The following is a 20,944-nucleotide window of genomic DNA, read 5'->3' on the forward strand; positions in this document are numbered from 1 at the left end:
TTCATTTTCAAAGACAAACACTTGAATCTCTTCTTTATTCACTGTCCATGTTTTTCTGAACAACCTCATCCTCTGTGTCATGAAGAGTTGGTGATGCAACATTTCTTTTTTTTCTTTTCCTTTTCCTTTTCTTTTTTTTTCTTTTTAAGAGAGAGAGAGAGAGATGGAGGGAGAAGGAGTGGGGGAGGGTCAGGTGGGGGGAGAGAGAATCACAAGCAGAATCACATGTCAGCATGGAGCCTGACATAGGGCTCAAACTCATGAACCGTGGGATCATGACGTGAGCTGAAAATCAAGAGTCGGATGCTTAACTGACTGAGCCACCCAGGCACCCCACCTTTTTTTAAAGGGCAATGCAACATTTCTTAAAAGAGTGTTCCATTATTATGTTTGGGGTTTTCTCTCCACTTCTGACATGGATTCTGCAGATTTTGATGTGTATGTGCAGGCATATGATAATTGTGTCAGGATTGCCACCTTGTAAGATCATCACAATTTTAGATGTTGTTAAGTGTTAAAAAAAACAGTATGGTTTAGAATCAGAGAAATATGGTTGTAATTATGGAGTACTCTGTGTTATCTACCACTTCCTCACTTCTATTCTAGACATAGGTCCCATAGTTTGTTCTTTATACAGTGTCCCATTCATTCTCTGTATGATACTCTGCTAACTTTAAGTTGGTCTGTATTTTCTTCCAGAAAGTTCTTGTCTGAAGGAGTATCTGCAAATGGATTTTTAGTCTCATGAAATGTAGCTGATCCTATGGAATAATGAATGTAGTAGTCAGGGTTCTCTGGAGAAGCAGAACCAATAATATATCTATGAAGAGAGGTTGAGAGGGATGGAAGTGGGGAGAGGGAAAGAAAGAATGAATGAGTATGAATTGGGGTATGTGACTGTGGAGGCTGACAAGTTCAAACTCTGCAGGGTAGTTTGGCAAGCTGTGGACCTAGGGAAGAGTTGACGTTGCAGCTCAAGTCCAAAGACAGTCCGAGGCTGACTTTCCCTTCTTGGGGGACTTCAGTCTGCTTACTCTGAAGGCCCTCCGTTGATTGGACGAGGCCCACCCACATTTTGAAGATGTGAAGTGCTATTGAGAGTGCAGAATATATACACTACACAAGAAGCTTATATTGTAGTTGTTCAAAGAAGACCTTCAAGTGAATCAAATAACAGCAGAGGAAAATAATGTAGGTAGAGATAGTATTTAAAATTGCATGTCAAGTATATATTGCTATTGTAAATTCATCTTTTTTTATATTTTTAATGAAAAGAAAACTGTTTAATAGATTGGGAAAATATAAATGAAATTAAAAGAAAATAATCTGTTGGTATAAGTTCCAACAATGTAACATAGTCATCAAAGCCAGTTCAAAACAGAAATAGATGATAATTCTGCAGTACAATAATTATAAAATTGCTGTAGAGAATGCACATTTTTTTCTAGACAGGCTTATATATGGATAATTTTGAATACTAGGTAAGATTAAAAAATAGTATACCCATGTGCCTATGAGGCACAACTGAAAAGCAGCTTTGTTGATTTAGTATAATCCTTAACTTATAATACTGAGATGAATGTTTTGGATATATGGTTACATGCATAATTTTACAGATACGTAGTTAGGGTAAACTTTCATTCTTGAGTGTATTTATGTTGGTATTATTGTATGTCATATAGGTTTTCGATGACTTCTTGTCTTTTGATTGGTTTGGAATTTGCTAAGTAATTTCTCTAAAAGCAAATGTATGTATTGAAGGCCAGGCACGTTTTTTCTCACTAGAGCACCTACTAAAATGATGGTATTAAAAAATGTTTATTGCCTGAATTAGAAATGTAATGAAATAATGAAGGGATAAGTAAACTTTTAAACAGATTGGTGATACACCTTTATAGTATTCACTTACTCCATGTAAGAAGGAGAAGTCGAGGCTAAGAAAGAACAATTAGACAATTTTGTACTATTTGAGAGTATAGCATCTGTGGATATTATGTCACTGTGTTCTGGTTAATTTCAGGCACCATTTCTGCATTCCATTAGTGTTTGCTAGAATAAAAGACCAAAATAGTTCTTTTCCTTTGAATTTCCATAAAAGGACTAGTTTCTCATCAAAGATCATGGTGCCAGATAGATACAGTGTTTTTAAATGCCTGGAATGACTTTTGGTAAAGAGTCTTACTTTTTTTTTTAAGTTTTGTTTTGTTTTGTTTTGTTTTTAGTATTCTCTACACCCAACTTGGGGCTCGAACTCACACCCCTGAGATCAATAGTCTCATGCTTTTTTGAGCCAGCCAGGTGCCCTGAAAGATTCTTACTTTAAAATAGGCCAAGTTTATTAAAATATAGTTAAATTTAATTATTTTTCTTCATAGTGGGCCTGTCATAAAGGCTACTAGTATTTTATTTCTTTCCAAAGATTGATTTTATAAATCAATTTGCACCTAGCTTAGTGATCTAGAAACAAAATAGCCTAGTTATTCTTTTCCTCCTTGGGTCTAACGGTTATACACATCTTATTTTAGCTGATGGAGGTATGCAGCACATTATATGAACTCAGCCTGTACATTTTCCTTTTCCTGTATTGATTTTCTAAACTTTGACTGCATGAGTCTCAGACCATGGCATAATTTTACTGGGCTTTAATTTAATTTACAGGGGTCTGAAAACTATGACAAATATACGTGATACCAGAAGTTAATAAAATTGAAAATTTCTTACTTAAAGTTCAAAACCTCCCAACAAATTGTATCCCTCTGATGTGGTAACTTCAGGCTCTGTGTCTGAGATTGAAGAATATGTAAATTCAAAGACATTTTTAAAGCTGCTGCCTGGGAGCCAATTGTCTCACAGAGGAAACATACAATGTAGCCTCCTCTTATTTCACTTGAATTGTGGCATTTTATGCAAGGATATTTTGAAGTAATTCTCTTTATTTAAAAAACAAAAATGGAACCTAAGTTCATTAATATTTGTATTGGTTAGGCACCTGGTTTAAGCAAAAAAGAAATTTGTTAGTTTATATGACTGAAAAGTTCAGGAATGTGTTATCTATCTTTCTGCCTCCTTTATATAACTTCATCCTCAGGTTCTGTGTAGGGGTGAGATGGGGACCACCAGTGCAGGTACGTATGTTCTCAGATTCAAATCCAGGTCAAGAGAGAACCTATATTCTTTAAGAATCTGAAAATGAGTTCTTGGCTTGAGTCTTGCTGGTCTTAGTTGGATCCTGTGTTCATCTCTGAACCAATCCCATGGTCAAGGAGATGGGATTCCTCGGTAATTTTAGATGTAAGTCATTTGCCCAGTGTTGGGGCTGAGATCAGCATCCACCCCATTCAAAGCACATGGATCAAGGCGGAGTCGTGCTTTATCAGAGGAAATTCAGATTACTGTTCACAGAAAATGGGTAAGTGTAGGCTGTGGCAAATGATAAATGATAAACGATAAATGATCGAGGCGGAGTAGTGCTTTATCAGAGGAAATTCAGGTTACTGTTCACAGAAAATGGGTAAGTGTAGGCTGTGGCAAATGATAAATGTCCAAGGACAGTGTGCTAGTGACTTTGCATTTAGGCTGCTATATCTTGTTCAGAAACCAAAATAATAATTCTATTGGAATAGCATGTCCAATACAGGGTTCATTTAGACGGTGGTAACAGAAATGTAAAATAACAATAGCTTAACAAGATGGAGGTTTATTTTCTCTGGACATAGTCTGTCCAAGACTGATAAAGCATTTCCATGACAAAACCAATTTTCTTTGAATTGCTGCAGCTCCTGCAATTGCATTTACATTCCAGGATGGAAGAAAAAAAAAGCAAATAAAATGAGTGTCCACCAGTTGTCTACATGCCTGTTTAATAACTCCCACTTATATCTCATTGGCTGGAACTTGGTCATATGGCCATGTACACTTGTAAGGAAGTCTGGGAAGTGTGGTTATATAGATTGGTACAATGCCACCTTAATAACCCAGTAAATATTTTGTTAGTAAGGAAGAACGAGTGAATGGCTATCAGGCAGGCAGCTGGTAGTCTTTCAACATGTGTTAACTTATTAACCGATATGGATGACATAGGAGGCTTGTTTAAAAACCCAATGAATTTTATATATTTAAGATTTAAAACTTGTTTTAGAAATAGATAAAAATATAAACAGTAAAAATAACCATACCCTAAAATTGGCAACAAGGTGTGCATTGAATCAGTATCAAATAAGGTCAGAGGAAGAGTAAAATATGATTCCAATTTATCTGTCTCTGTTTGGCTATAGTGAGGTCCTCTGTCAAGATAAGGAACATAAGAGGAGTGCCAGGTTTTCAGTGGAAGTTAAAGAGTTAAGTTTTGGACATTTAAAACTATAAATGTTGGTATCAGATGACATTCGGGTGATGTCATTTGGTCACCAGCTAAGCAGCTGCACATTTTGATATCTATTGTGCATTTTCTGGCAGAGAACAGAGAACTGGATATTTTAGAAATTCTCCATTTCCCCCAGTCCCTCTGTTTCACCTTGTGATCTAGGTTACTGAAAGTTAGGGAGAGCGAGGTCCAAAGGACCACAGTTCCAACTCCGTAGCTTAGAACAAGAGAAGTCTTTGTGTCGTCAAGCATAGGTTGGGTGTTTTGAGGATATGAGGTTCAGCTGTCTTAGATTTGGTACTGTTCTTTTCAGGGTGAGGGAATGGGAGGAGGCAAATGGATTCGCAAGAGTGAGTGATATATGCAAAAACTAACTGATAACATCACATGTTATTCCTAAGGAGCAAATGAGACTTTTTTTAGGCTACTGGAGAATTTTATAGAACTACAGTATTACATTCTAAAGGAAATGTACCCAAAGAGGATTTTGACTCTGCTTAAGCCTTTGATGGTTACATTATCAAGTCACCTTGTCTTTTGCCACTTTGTTGACTGAATTATGGATGTTACTTCTTTGAACTTTATTTAGTTCAACATTTACTGAGTAGGCTTTTTGCCTTTTTTCATTATTCTAAGTACTGAAAATAAAACAACTATTAATAAGGGGAAAATGCCTTCAAGGTATGCTGTGTTATCATTTCCTATTTATCAGTTTCTATTGTTTTCATGTCATACTAGGATAAATTTAAAGACAAGACATTCCACAGAGCCTAGTGGACATTTTGTATGGATGCTGTAATTTAACCAAAAACATTGAACCAATACTAAACAGGGTAAGGCGATTTGGAAAACAAATAAGCAGTACATTAGTGAGAGCTACTGTTGCTCAAAGTCAATTTTAATTGTTACTAGAATGAATAAATAGTTCTTCTGTTTATTCTTATATAATGTCACACTTGGCTTTCTTTCAGGTTTTTAGAAGTGGTTGATCAAATGTTTTTTTCAGGTCTAAAACACTACAGAGCTAGCTTTTGGGAATATACCCAGTCTGAGAAACGGACACAAAAGTTTCTGTGTTCAGGAAGTAAGTAGCTTCTCTGAAAACCTTTTTAATTTATACACACAATGAGGGGTGCCAATGTACTATTGTTAGGATGGTTGTTTGGGTGATGTCATTTGTTCACCAGTCAGGCAGCTGGGCGTTTTGAAAATCTATTGTAATTTCTTGGCAGAGAGCACAGAAATGGGAGCAGTCAGCTTTGGAATGGACCTTTCTATGTTTAACTAAAATCATTTTATTTATGAAAGTAGAGGTTTTCCTTATCTACAGTCAATCACTCATTCTGTTGTGTTATTTTCTATTTTTTTTCTATCTGTCCTTTTCTGAAAATATAAAACTGAAATCATCTTACCCTACACAATGACTCTTCCTTCTGCAGGCATTCTCTTGATGACTGGTGCCCGCTTCTACCCAGATCCTCTAAACCAGAAATCTCCAAGTCGTCTGATATCACCTTTCCTTTCTTGATCACCAACTGTAGTAGCAGTATCCCTTTGCCCCGTGTCTGTTGCTTTTATCTGTGATCAAGCTCGTACCATCTCTCTTCTGGAGAAGGATGTCTTTGTAACATCCTCTCAGGACCGGGTCTCCATTCTTGCCCCGTCCTATCCAGCTCCCGTGATTACTGCCAGTGTAATCGATTAAAAAGAAATTTAGGGGATGCCTGGGTGGCTCAGTCAGTTAAGCATTTGAGTCTTGATTTCAGTGCAGGTCATGATCTCATGGTTTGTGAGTTTGAGCCTCACATTGGGCTCACTGCTGTCAGCACAGAGCCTGCTTGGGATCCTCTGTCCTCCCATCTCTCATGCGGTCTCTCTTTCTCAGAAATAAACATTAAAAAAATATTTAGATTGTGTTACTCCTCTTAAAGTCCTTCAGTGACTCCACATTTCTTATGAGTTAGGATCAGACCTAAATTTCCGACTTAGAACATAATTCTATTCTAAGGAGACATGTGATGGTTCAAATGAAAGTATCTTGGCCATTTTACTTTCCCTATTGTTTCAGAAGGCTAAGCCATGATAAGGGTGCATTCATTCTTTATGTTAAGAATGACATATTTGATGCTCATCCTCTGTAGAACAGGACTGGCTGTTGCCTCCTCCTCCTCCTTTCTTATCTTCCCCATGTAGTTCTTGACACTTTTATTTCATTATATGTTCATTCCTAAGTTCTCTCTCTCCCTCTCTCTCTCTCAATATATACTATATGTTATTTATGTACTTTTAAACCTTGTATAAATAATATACTACTATATGTATTCCTCAACTTTTTTTCATCTGCGTTATTTGTGTGATTCATCATGTAATTCTAGTTTGTTTATTTTTACTGACGCATAGTACTTTCGTTGCATGCGTGCAGCAATGTACCACAATGTTGATGTTCATCTGCAACCCCTCTCCCCCATTTCTCAGCTATTCATGACCGTTTCAGATCAAGTTACCATGCTCCTGGCCCGGTGCTTGAGAGCAGAGGGTATATTATTAATCTTTGTGGTTACTGTTAATCCTCATATGTGTAATGATTTTTAGTAGACTGCTTATCTTTAAAATGAATGTCTTAGTTGGTCACCATTGGTGGCTGATTTGGGCTCAAACAGGGGTATCAGTTGCCTTTGTAGATTAATAAAACCTCACCTCACTTAGCTGTCTCCAGTAGTAAATCCTTTGTAGTAAGGAGAGATCCTTTGTAGTAAGTGTCTTCCTTTCCAGCTGTTCAGAGTCCTGCTTGGCAAATGCTTTCTTTCTAAGTCATGCACATGTTTCTGCTTAAAAAGACCAGTGGGGAAGGAGTAGACTCCAGCAGTGGTGTCCTCCACTTTCCTGGAGTTTGCCCCTGCCTCCAGCTGTTGGCCCGTAGTCCAGTAGTTCTCAAACTTTAGCCTACATCAGAATCACCTGGAGAGCTTGTCAGTTGTTGAGCCTCACTCACCCCTGGAATGTGATTTGAAAATTCTGGGCTTGAACCCAAGAAAATGCTTTTCTAATAAGTGCAGGTGATGCTGATACTACTGTTCCTGGAACCACACTTCAAGAATCCCTGCTCTAGGCCAACATTTCCTAATCTTTATTTTATTTTCTTGACTCGTGGAGCCCTTTAACATTAATATGTAATTTTATATCCCTTACATGAATTTTAAAGTCACTATATAATTTTGTAATTTTTACATGTTATAAAGAAGGACTTTAAGCTTAAAAAAAAAGTGTCAGCTTAGTATTAAACATTGTGGTCCCCTAGAGCCTTGCTACTCAAAGTGTGGTCTGTGGAGCAGCATACCTGGGAACTTGTTAGAAATGCAGACTCTGAGGCCCCACCCCAGAACTAATGGATCAGAATCTGGACTTCAACATCGTAGTTATATAGTATTCTCAGATGATTGGTATGCACATGAAAGTTTAAGAAGCCACTGGTCTAGAGCTCACATTAAATCCAATCCTGATAATATCAAAACAAATAAGAAACATTTCAAATTTTAATGTTTAAAAATTGGCTCATATTTCACTTACTTTCATTTTCTTACTGTCACTTAAGAAAAGCAGTATCTCAGGGCGCCTGGGTGGCTCAGTCAGTTAAGCGTCCGACTTCGGCTGGGGTCATCGCCTCTCCGTTCATGAGTTTGAGCCCCATGTCAGGCTCCGTGCTGACAGCTCAGAGACTGGAGCCTGCTTCGGATTCTGTGTCTCCCTCTCTCTCTTCCACTCCCCCACTCACACTCTGTCTCTCTAAAATAAAATTTAAAAAAAAAACAGAAAATAAAAAAAGAAAAGCAGTATCTCCTTGCAAATAAAAATAATATATCAAATTTGGTTTGGGGACCAAGTGCTAAAATTTAGTGATGTGTTACAGCACAAAAATAGGTGAATGTATTCATGACCTGATGTCTGGAAATATTTCTTTTCCCACACAAAAAAATCAGCTGCCTCAGTGTGCCTGTGTGGCCCAGTCGGTTAAACGTCTGACTCTTGATTTTAGCTCAAGTTATGATCTCAGGGTTCGTGGGTTTGAGCCCGCGTCAGGCTCTGAGCTGACAAGTTTGGAGCGTGCTTGGAATTCACTCTTTTTTCTCTGCTTCTTCCGTTCTCTCTCTCCCTCTCAAATAAACATTAAAAAAAAAATCAGCTGTCTCATTTGATAATTTTCATGAAATAATAGATTTCTGACTGCTACTTGTAGTAACCTCTCTGCAATAATACGTTATGTGTGTGGAGAGTGTTTTTTTCCCCTAAGTAAAAGCCTGATTGGATATGATTTTTGTAACATTATTTTTCAATTATTTTGAAGTAGTACTAGAAACATCTTTCATGAGATAGTTACAGTTTAGAAATCCGGAGGGGATTATTTTGAGGCAAATTTGCAGAATTATCATTTAAAAATGTTCTTATACCTTGTGTTTCAGTATCATTGTTCATCGTACCTCTTTTCTTTTTTCTTTTTTTTTAATTTTTTTTTTAACGTTTATATACTTTTGAGACAGAGAGAGACAGAGCATGAATGGGGGAGGGTCAGAGAGAGAGGGAGACACAGAATCTGAAAGAGGCTCCAGGCTCTGAGCTGTCAGCACAGATCCCAACGCGGGGCTCGAACTCACGAACCGTGAGACCATGACCTGAGCCGAAGTCGGACGCTTAGCCGACTGAGCCACCCAGGCGCCCCCAGTACCTCTTTTCTTCAAACAGCTGTCTATAGGGATAATAATAACGGCACCTTTTAGGTTGTGAAGATCAGAGTTTTAGATGTAAAAACCTAGACGAGTGCCTGGCACATAGTATGCTTAACATTAAATGACTGAAATCACCCGATCCCTTCCCTTTTCTTGTGTTCTTCCTCTTCCTCATCAGTGTTGTTACAGTCCAGAGCAGGCGAAGGATAGAGAAATTTAATTATCCATTGTATAAAATTAAGGGGTATACTGGGCCTAGTACAGAGTCTCGCTATCTTTTTTTTTTTTTTTTTTTTCTCCAGCAGAGGAGAATACTATAAAGTGGAGCTATGGAGAACTAGAAAATAGTGCCTAGGGGGAGGTAGCAAGGTTCAAATAGGGAGTTTGTGATGGTTGTTAGTGTTACTGGTCATATAAGATTGTACTTCCTAACTCTTGCTGGCTGGGGTCATGTGACTTATTCAGGCCATTGACGTGTGAGTAGAAATTTTGTGTGTCATTAGTTGCCTATATAAGAGCCTCCAAAATTCTTTCCCTCTGGTACAGTGACTGGTTTTAGGATGATGGCTGCTCTAACAGCTTGGCTTCCTGTGTGACTGTGAAATGCAGAGCAGCCCTGCCAGTCTTTGGTTGATATGTAGCATGATTAAGAGATAGACTTTAGCTGTTTTAACCTCCTGAGATATGGGGGATATTTATTATTGCACCAAAATGTAGACTCTCCTAATACAGATTGTTGTTTCGAGATCTGAAAAGTCATATTATTAGTAGGATACAAGTATGGAAGGGGGACAGGAGTAACTTAGATGCCAAAAACTATGATGCTAGGAGACAAGAACCCAAGAGGGTCATCAGCAGTGTGTGCAAATCTAATGTCTGTCCTGGGGACACAAGGTGGAGAGAGGGGTTGGGATCTCCCTGCCCCTCTTCTCTCCTTCTCCATCAGAAAATTGATACCCTATCAAAAGTACATAAAACTGGTTATATACACTGTGAAACATGTTTGTTCTCCTTGTCAGTGTGAAAATAGTAATTTTAAAACCAATGTAGAAAATAAATACATAGGAAAACCAGGATTTAGGAATAAGAACCATATTGGAGGGCTTAGACATTGTTCAGTACCACAGAAATGGTATGTCTTCTCCATTCCTTCCCCTTCGCACATGTTCATATCCTCATATGCTTACAGGCACATATGTGCACATACCCATCAGATTTTTATCATCTCCATTTGGATTCAATCCATCTGGATTCAAATTTCAAATTGCAACTCTTGGGGTACCTGAGTGGCTCAGTCGGTTAAGCATCTGACTCTTGATTTCGGCTCGGGTCATGATCTCATGGCTTGTGGGTTTGAACTCCGCATCAGGCTCTTCGCTGGCAGTACAGAGCCTGCTTGGGATTCTCTCTCTCCCTCTCTCTCTGCCCTTCCCTTGTTCGTGCTCTCTCTCTCTCTAAATAAATCAACTTTAAAAAATAAAAAATAGGGGCGCCTGGGTGGCGCAGTCGGTTGGGCGTCCGACTTCAGCCAGGTCACGATCTCGCGGTCCGTGAGTTCGAGCCCCGCGTCGGGCTCTGGGCTGATGGCTCAGAGCCTGGAGCCTGTTTCAGATTCTGTGCCTCCCTCTCTCTCTGCCCCTCCCCCATTCATGCTCTGTCTCTCTCTGTCCCAAAAATAAATAAAAAACATTGAAAAAAAAATTTCAAAATAAAAAATAAAAAATAAAAATAAAAGGCTCTTCGTTAAATAAAAATAAAATGAAATTGTAACTCTTCTCCTTACTTTCCCCCCACGTTCCTGGTCTCCTAATCAGTTGTGTTCCCAACTCCCCCAGTACTTAGCATTTTCTGACGTTTACTTATTTAATATGTTTGCTGTTATTGTTAGTCTCTCCCCAACTAGAGTGTAAGCACCACAAAGAAAAATTTTTTTTTACCTATTTTGTTCACTAAGAACAGTGGCTGCTACATAAGAGTATTTGTTGAATTGTAGTACCTTCATGAAGGAAAAAAACAGGAAGACAGTCTGGATATGGATAGCTGCCTTGGGGTTCTAAGAAGACAGATTAAATCTGATGCAACTTTGTGATCTCAACTACATTTTAAACCACAGCTTGATTCTCTTGCTCTCATTCTCTAGCTTTTAAAACAGCTCCACTCAAGCAGAATTAAGCTTCTTTGTGAAATCTTCAATGTGTCATGTTTAAAGACTGAATTTTGAAGGTAGCATACAAAGTGGGAAATGTCATGGGCTTTAAAGACAAGCCACTTCATTGTCACCTATTAGGTGTGACTTTGGGCAAGTTACTTAGCCATGAAATCTAAATTTTCCTATATTTAAAATGGGAATAAAATATACCAGGGCATTTATTAGGTGGACTAAATACACATGAAGTTATGTGAAAAATGCTTAGTACACAGGAGGTACTGGTTTATATTCCTTTCTTTCTCCTTCCTTCTCATCATAAAAACAGCTTTTATTAAATTTTTATTTAATATAATTTTAGATATTTTCAACTGAACCCTAATTTTGGTTCCCACTGACCTTTGGTTAAGATTACTAAAATTTAGTAATCTATGGTAATTAAAATTCTGCCAATATGTTTGAAGAACCCATTCTATATAGCATTCACTGGGCACAGATTCCTGGGGATGTTGGGAACATCTGAGTTTCCTTCATAATTTCCACAAAAGGTGTTTGGTGTTCATCTTATTATCAAAAATACCAACCAATGCTATCCTCATTGGTTGGTATTTTTGACTGTAAGGCTGGAAAAAGTCAATTTCTTCCTTTTGCACAGTAAGAAATTAAGTCATGTATCTGTTAAGTGGCAGAATAAAGGATAAGAATTGAAACTGACCTCTTGTTCAGTGCTCTTTCTATCATATTGTATTTTTATCTAAATGACACGCAAAGTTTGGTGGGTTTGTTATTAACATTGTAATGATGAAACAAACTTTTATCACATGTATCTTACTTTTTCAAAAGGTAATAGCGCGGGATACTAATGGGTGTACACGAAAGGGTGTCTCCTTTAGCTGTGCATCTGCCACAACAGGCTGCCACCACTCGAGGCATATTTCCCACATGCTCTTCTGTTATTTTACCCAGATGTAAACTTCTAGGTACTTTGCCTTTTTCACTTAAAAATGTGAAAGTAATATATTGTAAATGATATGTGTTTGTTTCTCAGAGCCCCATGACCACCTCTGGTTCCTGCCCGGTGGCATCATGAACAAGTACTTTCTTGGCATTGTGTGAGGCAATATTCTAGGCTCTGGAAGTGGAGGATTGAAGAAGAGAGAAGAAAACCAGAACCACTTGTCTTCACAGAGCTTACCCTCTTAGTTTGTGGTTGGTGATATGATAGGGGTACAAATAATGGTCTCTGTGATAGACCAGAAGAGGGAGTAATGAATTTCTTCAAACATAATCAGAGGAAGCTCTAAGGAAAGAGTGGAAATTTGTATCTGGACTTTAAGTGATGGGTTGTAATTCAACAGAAAGGACTGGGAAGAAAGAGCACTCCAACACAAATGTATTGGAATTACAGCTTTTTGTGTTTTAGTCTTACGTATCTATTGTTTTGCATGGTAGCCCTTGAACTTCTACATTCAAGGTGTCCATTTGCTTGACATTTTTGAGAACTGAGTCCTTCTGGAAATGGCTTCTTTGCAGAACAAAATTGCTTATTTGTCTTAGAAATCAATTTCTGCTGATCTTCTAATTCTTTTTTCCCCCAATTTGTTTACTTCAACTAGAGATGAAGATTTTAATGAATGATTTTTTCTTTCTTTCTTTCTTTTCTTTTCTTTCTTTCTTTTTTTTTTTTTTTTTTTACCTATTTGGCCTTTTTAAATACAGGTTCCAAAGTTTTCTTCTTTGTTTTACTTTTTTCTTGTCTGTGTATGTTATAACTAACTATTATTGGCTTCAGTGTCATTATGTGCTCGCAGCAGACATTGTCAAATTTGGCTGCATGACACAATTATATGGAGAGCTAAAAAAATGCTGATGCCTGGGCCCCACTTGGGTCTGGGGTGTGGCCTTGGCGCTAGGAGTTTCAAAAGTTTCTCAGGTGATTCTACTTTGCAGCCAAGCTTAAGAAACCCTTGGCTTGAAGTATTTCGGAGGTAACTGAAACATGCTGTGTGCTTCTGGAAAGTAGGTAACCATGGCTCATTTAAGTGATGTGATCAATCTTGCCGTCTCACATCTTTCACTAGGGATACAATGAAATGATTAGAATTGAGACGGTAGGATGAAGTTCTTGAGTTTGTTAAAGCACTCTTACTGTTATTCACCAAAATATAAATGCAACTAAGTAAAGCATATAAAGATAGACTAAATTTAAGGCCTTTAAATTCCTGTGTGGTGAGTGAAGGGGTAACAGTTCCTGTTTTGAGCTCTATACTAATCAAAGCTGTTTGGCTCATTATTTAAGTCAGAAATTAACAAATTTGTTTTTAGAGCTGATAACAATTACTAACTTATTGTCAACGTAGTTTGGCAGATGTTGTCTCAAACTCTTCTTGACTTTGTCACCTACTTTCGATGTAATACGTACTCTGTTACCATAAGAGAATCTTTGTTTACTCCAGTAACAAGATGTTGGACAAGGACTTGTAAACCCAAATAGTTACCTCCCTGAGGTATCAAAGAGCTTCCAGAAAGAAATCACACTGAACTTTAGACCACTCCTTTCTTTTATTCTGAAAAGTAATCTAGTCTATTTCCAGCTTGGAATTGGGAGCTGAGGTCAGGCTGAGGATGTTTACTGTGACTTCAGTGTTTGATTTTGAAGTATTGTGATCTCCCACAATACACGCATATCTGGCAGTTTGTACTGCAACTGGGTTACCAAGTTTTTGTGTTTTGTTTTGTTTTTTTTTTACATCTATATAGCATATTAGCACAGTGTCTGAAAATAGTGGGGCTCTGTGAACAGTATGAACAATCAGTCAGAATTGGGTTCAAAGCCTAGGTTTCTATTTATAAACTGTGTTACCTTGGTATATTTAACTTATTTAGCCTTGATTTCCATGTCTAGAAAATTGCAGAAATGGTATCTCAATTCCAGGTGTGTTAATTAGGTAAGATATTTTAGATTCTTAGCACTGCCTGTCCACAATTGTTCTGTAATAAGTAATAGTTAACTAGTTTTCATATTGAATTATTCTAGATAATTATTCTAGTAAAAATGATACCCAAAAACTAAGTTCTAAATTTTCTTTAATAATGAATCCTATTATTAATAATGACTATTGAGGGTGATGTATTAAGAGTCACATTTTATATAGCTGAATTTCTGATAAACCTGATAACCTCCTGATAAAGGTATTGATACCATACCTTTGTTTATCATGATAGGCTTTATAGTGTTTCATTGTGCTTAGAGACATTTTACAAGCACTTAAAGATTCTTACAACATGAAGGGAGAAATTAGAAAGTTGACAGTATAGACTGGGCAATATAGTATAGTCAGGGCATAAATACCTAGGTTCATACATACACAGTGAAAATAAGTGGACTGTAATATAGCCCATGCTGAGGTGTAGCCGAATCAAATGAGCTCATTAAAAAATGTTTATTGCATTCCTCTGTGTGCCCAAATAAGATCAGCATAATGATGACTCCTTTCATTTTCTGCCTTTCAAAATTGTGTTCATTTTTTAAGGCACAATTCAAATGTGGTCTACTTTATGAAGTCATCAACTCCCTCCCTACCAACAAGCCCCCCCTCACCCCCGCCACCCGTTCACTAGGAATCACTTTTCTATGTATTTCGTTGTATGTGATCTCTGCCTTGGCAGTCACTTCGCTGTGTCATATTAAAAGTGATGCTGCATCTAACTTTCAGGTGTTGGGTTGAAGGTTGTGTGGGGTCCTAGTTAAGGCACTGACTTTGACACCAGAGAGTTGTTCACTTTAATCTCCCATTGTCACTTTTGTGTAAAGATTTGCCCTTTCTGAGATCAATTTACTTAACTGTAAGCTAGGGATAAAAGCTTCCACCTCATGGTTTTGCTGCAAGATTAAATGGCTTAAGTGGCCTACGATAGTCAGTGTTCAGTAGATGATAGCGAGTGTGGTTATCGTCATTATTTGTGTATGGCATGCTATTTATTGTGTGTAAATATGATACGTAACTTAAATAAAACCTCCTCCTCTAGACTACACTTTTTAGGACAGGGAACTAACTATCACTTGGCATTTTGCGTAAGGTTTTATAAATTAACAAACATTTGTCGATTGAGTACAGTAACTTTCACCTTCACTTGACTTTTAAAGACAATAGAAAAATTTCGTCAGAGTTGTTTTCTAAAATGACTTTGTTTTAAAATCCCTACAGGTACCTTCTCATCCCATAACTTCAGTGTCCTGAAATCTGAGGATTCCACCAAGATAATATGATAGGAACTTTCAGTGATTTGGAGCTGTATCCTACTTAGACTCATGCAGGCCTTCCAGATTTCCTGAGAGCTTGGTCCAGTAACACACACTGTCACAGGCACAGACAATAATGCCATCTCTGCCTCAAGAAAGAGGTAAGCAGATTGACTTAATCACACTACAAAATGTGGATATATTATAGATCATCACTGAATTTTTTTTTTAAGAATTAAAAATTAATTGAGGACTTTTAAGTAGAATTTATAATTTTACTTTTTTTTTTGGTGGGGGGGGCATTTGTGTTCTCTGCTCTGGAATTTTTGTTATTTCAGTGATATTTGGCTGGTTTACATTTCTTTTAAAGTTATTCAGGGACCCTCTCCCCTGGATCTGAATACAGAATTGCCTTATCAAAGCACAATGAAAAGGAAAGTCAGAAAGAAGAAAAAGAAGGGAATCATTACAGCAAATGTTGCTGGGACAAAGTTTGAAATTGGTAGGTCTCCTCAGAATCATAATTGTTGGGGAAACTGGTTTGATGTTGAAAACAATGTAGAAATTCTGGAGATAATAATCTTTTGTGTAATTGATTTTTTTATGTTTATTTATTTTGAGAGAGAGAGGGCGAGCATGAGTGGGGGGGAGGGGCGGTGAGAGAGGGCGAGAGAGAATCCCAAGAAACCTCTGTGCTGGCAGTGCAGAGCCTGATGTAGGGCTCAAACCCACCAACCATGATATCATGATGTGAGCCGAAATCAAGAGTCAGATGCTTAACCAACTGAGCACCCAGGTGCCCCTGTAATTGATTTTTAAATGTATTCTATAAAATTTTCTATTTTATGAGACATTTAACATGTTAATAATCAGAAAGAACATCAATGTAAACATTGCTAAAAGCTTTACCTATTAATGGGATAGTATTCAATACATGTGATTTTGATTAATACTTAGTTTTTAAATCAAGTATCAAATCAACATGAAACAGATTAAAATGTTAGATGCAAAATAAAAAAACACAAAATTTGAGATTTTTATTAAACAATGAGAACCTGGCTTAAGGAGTAAAAATATATTTCTCTCTGTGTTTTAAAAAAATTCTTTTGATGATGCTGTTGCTTTTTATTAATGAAATTGCAGTTCTTATGTGTAAACAGTATCTGTAGTATAGAGAATAGATAAGAAGAATAATCGTTTTAAATTAAGATACATTTGGGGCGCCTGGGTGGCGCAGTCGGTTGAGCGTCCGACTTCAGCCAGGTCACGATCTCGCGGTCCGGGAGTTCGAGCCCCGCGTCAGGCTCTGGGCTGATGGCTCGGAGCCTGGAGCCTGTTTCCGATTCTGTGTCTCCCTCTCTCTCTGCCCCTCCCCCGTTCATGCTCTGTCTCTCTCTGTCCCAAAAATGAATAAACGTTGAAAAAAAAATTAAAAAAAAAAAATAAAATAAATTAAGATACATTTGTCCAGCATTGCACACAAAACTCTTAACAAATACCGTAAGTACTCAAATAATCTTCCTCTCAACCATTTTGCACTAAAAGTTAAGGAAAATCATGTGAACCTCAAGGATGTTAATTATTCTTACCCTTATTAATCTTTGGGAATCTCATTTCATTTACAGTAATTCACCAAAGTTCTTGAGCAATCAGTGGAATACTTCAATGGAATTGAGGTCCCCTGATACTCTGTTCCAACAAGTGGTTCTCAGAGGAAGGGACTTGAAGCAAGTTAGCATGGGAGGGTGAAATATGAAAGATTCAGGGTTTATCTGCAGCATATTTTCTAGGAACAAGAGTAAGGCGACTGTTGTTAAAGTGATTGATGGGTGGTGTTAACTTACCCTCTTGCTTTTACGGTTCTGGCGGGGTTCATAAGGAGCCTTGATCTATAGGAGAGTGTTTCAGTGCACTTCCCCGTCACTTTCCCAGGCAGTCTTCCCAGGGCTGAAGTTGCCTTAGCATTCTTTATAATGATTCCTACCTCCTTGCTGAGCCTGCTCATTTGTGTTTAACAAAATTCCTGTAGGGCCTTGAATCAGGGACCGTTGACAGAATACAGAGCTAAGTATAGGGGAGGGAAAGAGAGAATGGACCATGTGCCTAGGAGAAAATGCTACCTTGCTTTTCCCTTATTTAAGCTAGTGAATGCAACAGCGTACTTCTTACAATTTAATTACTGCTTCCTTGACAGTTGACTTATATAATGGAAATACACTTAAGCCATAAGTCAGCACACCTGTGTTTTTGCCCTGGTGTTGCCTATTTCCTCAGGCAGAAAACCTTGCTATAGTTTTAATAGTAATTTTTTATAACCATTGGCCAAACATTTCCACGTGTATTATTTCACTTAATCTTCCAAATAACCCTGCATATAGGCTGCATTACTCCCTTGCTCCCTTTCCCCCTGTCTTCCCTCACTCTAATAGTGAATTTGAAGTGGCTAATAGCCATAAGAAAATATGCATGGAAAAATAAAAACAGGAAAATAGGATGAATCTTGTGGCTGATAAGAATACAAAATACATTCCTTGAGACCCTCTATAGTTAGAGATGGATTTGACTCGGAGTCTCAACTGAAGCAAATATTAAAACACAATCCACTCTAGAATGCATAGCAGGAGATAAAATCATACTGGTTATTCAATGGATATAGGACTTCTGTGTTCCTGTGTCTTGAGAGAAATTTTTCTTATAGTTCCTTATGAAGACACATTGTGGAATAGTGAAGTGCATTCCCACAGTTCTATAATTAATACATTATGATATTTCACATGATTTTCTTAATATGTCCTTTATAGCAGAGTTGAAGAAACAAGCCCAGTGAGAGTTAGCAACTTACCCAAGTTCATACAGATGGCGAAAGTGGAACTTGAACCTGAATTCATTTCATTCCAGATTCAGTTTTCTTTTTACTATATCATGCTGCCTAAGTAAAGTATGAATTGAAATTTAAAATGAGAAACAAATGTATCTTCTGTATCTAAAATTTAGATAGTTGCATGGATTCCTATTTTTAAAACTTCTGCTTAGCCTCTGAAAGCTCTATGGGTCTAGGGAAAAAAATCATGGGACAAATTGTGAGGAATGTATTTTTGGTAATTTTTATTAAATGGGGACAAAAAAGATCCGAGAAGCGGGTATGTGATATGCAAAGGGAAACGTGAGAAAGTGGTTCATATGGTTATCTCTATTGTTCCAGTAGGGTGTTTGGCTTGGTAGAAGTTCAATATGGAGGCAACTGTTTCACCTCCTTTTTAAAAGAGAGCTCCTAACAAATCAGCCTTATAGGCATGGAGTTAGGCTTTAGGTGTCAACAACTTTCTATTTTGAACCGACACATTGAAGGGTTTTCTTTTCCATGTAGTGGAGAATGATATCCTTAAAAGATTCCAACTGATTTCTAAAATTTCAATTCAAACAAAAATTTGATTAAATAAATTAAACTTACTGGAGAAAAAAGTGACATTTTAACTCCCGACATTGTATTTTGAAGTTCGACTTTGTCAGCTCTCCAAGCTTTGAACTTCATAATAAAAGAGACATATATGACTGACCTTACATATTTGATTTTGTGAACCTAAGGAAAGAGTAGATCTTTTCCTCTATGGCTATGTAACCTGAATGTCCTCAGCCTCACTGGTTCATGTATACATTTATGACCACGTTTGAGTAGCTCCTTATACGTCCTCCCTCTAATTGCCACCCGCTCCAATCCTCTCTTTAAGGTCTTCTCAGTGATTTCTGAGCAGCCCCAGACAGTGTCTCTCCTATACTCAGGAGCAGGTCTACTCTTGGGCTGATGCTCTGGCCTCATTATTTTTTTCTGCTTATGAGTCAGTTAAAGGAGTCTCCCAGACTGTGTGGCTATTGCCCTTGCCCTTCCTGGGAGCCCCACGTGGCACGGCAGGTGCTGAGGCCTCAGCTCACCAACGCTGCATGGTGGTCTGGGGCAGACCAGAGAAGAACAGCCCTTTTCCCAACTCTTGCTTTGTACATTTTTACCTGGGCCTTCAGAACAGCCCCAAAGGTTCCCAAGCCTCTCATGGAAAACTACCACTCCAGCTCCACATTCCTCCCCCAGCCCTAACTTCACCCACCACCAATCACTGTTCCCTCCTTTTATGTCTGGGTTCTCAGAACCAGTGCATAAAAAGTCCTTTCCTTCTCCTCAGCCAAATAAGCAATCAGAGTCTCTAGGACTTGAGACCAACAGGTGTCTGTTCATCAGTTTTATGCCTGAGCCAGGTAGATTCAGACAACTGACCCCCAATTACCATTTCTCCCTTTACGAAGGGTACCAGTATGTTTAAAAATATTTAAAAATAAAGTGTTGAAGTGCGTCTATACAGTTACACCATTCTATGAAGACTCAGAATTTTTATTTAGTTTTAAAAAATATTTATTTATTTTTGAGACAGAGACAGCGCACGAGCGGGGGAAGGGCAGAGAGAGGGAGACACAGAATCTAAAGCAGGCTCCAGGCTCTGAGCTGTCAGCACAGAGCCTGAAGCGGGGCTCAAACCCATGAACCGCGAGATCATGACCTGAGCCCAAGTCGGACTCCCAACCGATTGAGCCACCCAAGCACCTGTGCTTGTCTTTATTCTTAACTTGAAATTTGTTGGATATTAATTGTGATATTCAAGTCAGAGAGGGGCATATAAATAGTTTGTACTAAAAAACAAGCTTTCCTCTGAGCATACATTCTTTCAATAGGATTAAAGGGTTAGGAGCAGATAGGAGGGCCAGTTTCTAGATCTCTGCTGTGAATTTGCTTCATTATTTCATATCCTGGGTCAACACAGCTGACTTGGTTTTAACTGCTAAAAATAATTTGAACTGGGGAGGTGGAAAGTAAAGGATAGGTCTAATGATCAGGGACTATTATTACCTTTTCCCTTTTGTACCTAGCCCAAGGTCACAAAAAAGCCCTGAAGTACATTTTCCTTAGTGTTGTCTCAGCTGTGTGTATGTTTTCACTGTGCCATGAATAATCCCTGAACTCCTTAGCAGTGTTGTGTATCCGCTAAATCTCGGAGGGCTGAAACCAGGGATTTTGAGTGCAACCTAAAAACAGTTCTCAGTTACTGTGAGTATAATTTGGCCCTAGATAAATTGTTGTAACTAAAAACAAGGTTATGCTACAACTAATGGATATTTTGCAAGTGAAATACCGTGAGATAAAATGTGCGCATATCAGAAAATGTTTCCACAACGAATATACTTCAGAAGTATTTTAATTTTCATTTAACGTAACCGTTTACTTGCAGTTCGTTTAGTAATAGATGAAATGGGATTTATGAAAACTCCAGATGAGGATGAAACAAGCAACCTTATATGGTGTGATTCTGCAGTTCAGCAGGAGAAGATTGCCGAGCTGCAAAATTACCAGGTGGGGAATTAATCATGACCAATTATTGGTTATCAGGAAAGTTATATGAATTCCATTATAATTTTACTTAGGGTTG

At 37.9% G+C, this 20,944-nt stretch overlaps 1 protein-coding gene across 5 annotated transcripts in view; it reads left to right on the top strand.

Annotated features, from left to right (window-relative positions):
* Positions 1-20,944, top strand: part of TTLL7 (tubulin tyrosine ligase like 7) — a 138,261-nt gene that overhangs the window by 32,423 nt on the left and 84,894 nt on the right. For 3 of the 5 annotated variants that reach the window (XM_047872926.1, XM_047872922.1, XM_047872924.1), the window contains exons 2-4: positions 15,439-15,634; positions 15,844-15,975; positions 20,747-20,868. In XM_047872926.1, the coding sequence (XP_047728882.1) occupies positions 15,610-15,634; positions 15,844-15,975; positions 20,747-20,868 (279 nt within the window). In that variant the 5' untranslated portion in view covers positions 15,439-15,609. The remainder of the gene's footprint in view (positions 1-15,438; positions 15,635-15,843; positions 15,976-20,746; positions 20,869-20,944) is intronic. The other 2 variants (XM_047872923.1, XM_047872925.1) reach the window with 2 other exon arrangements.

The sequence above is a fragment of the Prionailurus viverrinus genome, chromosome C1 (genome assembly GCF_022837055.1).
Source record: "Prionailurus viverrinus isolate Anna chromosome C1, UM_Priviv_1.0, whole genome shotgun sequence".
In the NCBI taxonomy this organism is placed as follows: Eukaryota; Metazoa; Chordata; class Mammalia; order Carnivora; family Felidae; genus Prionailurus; species Prionailurus viverrinus.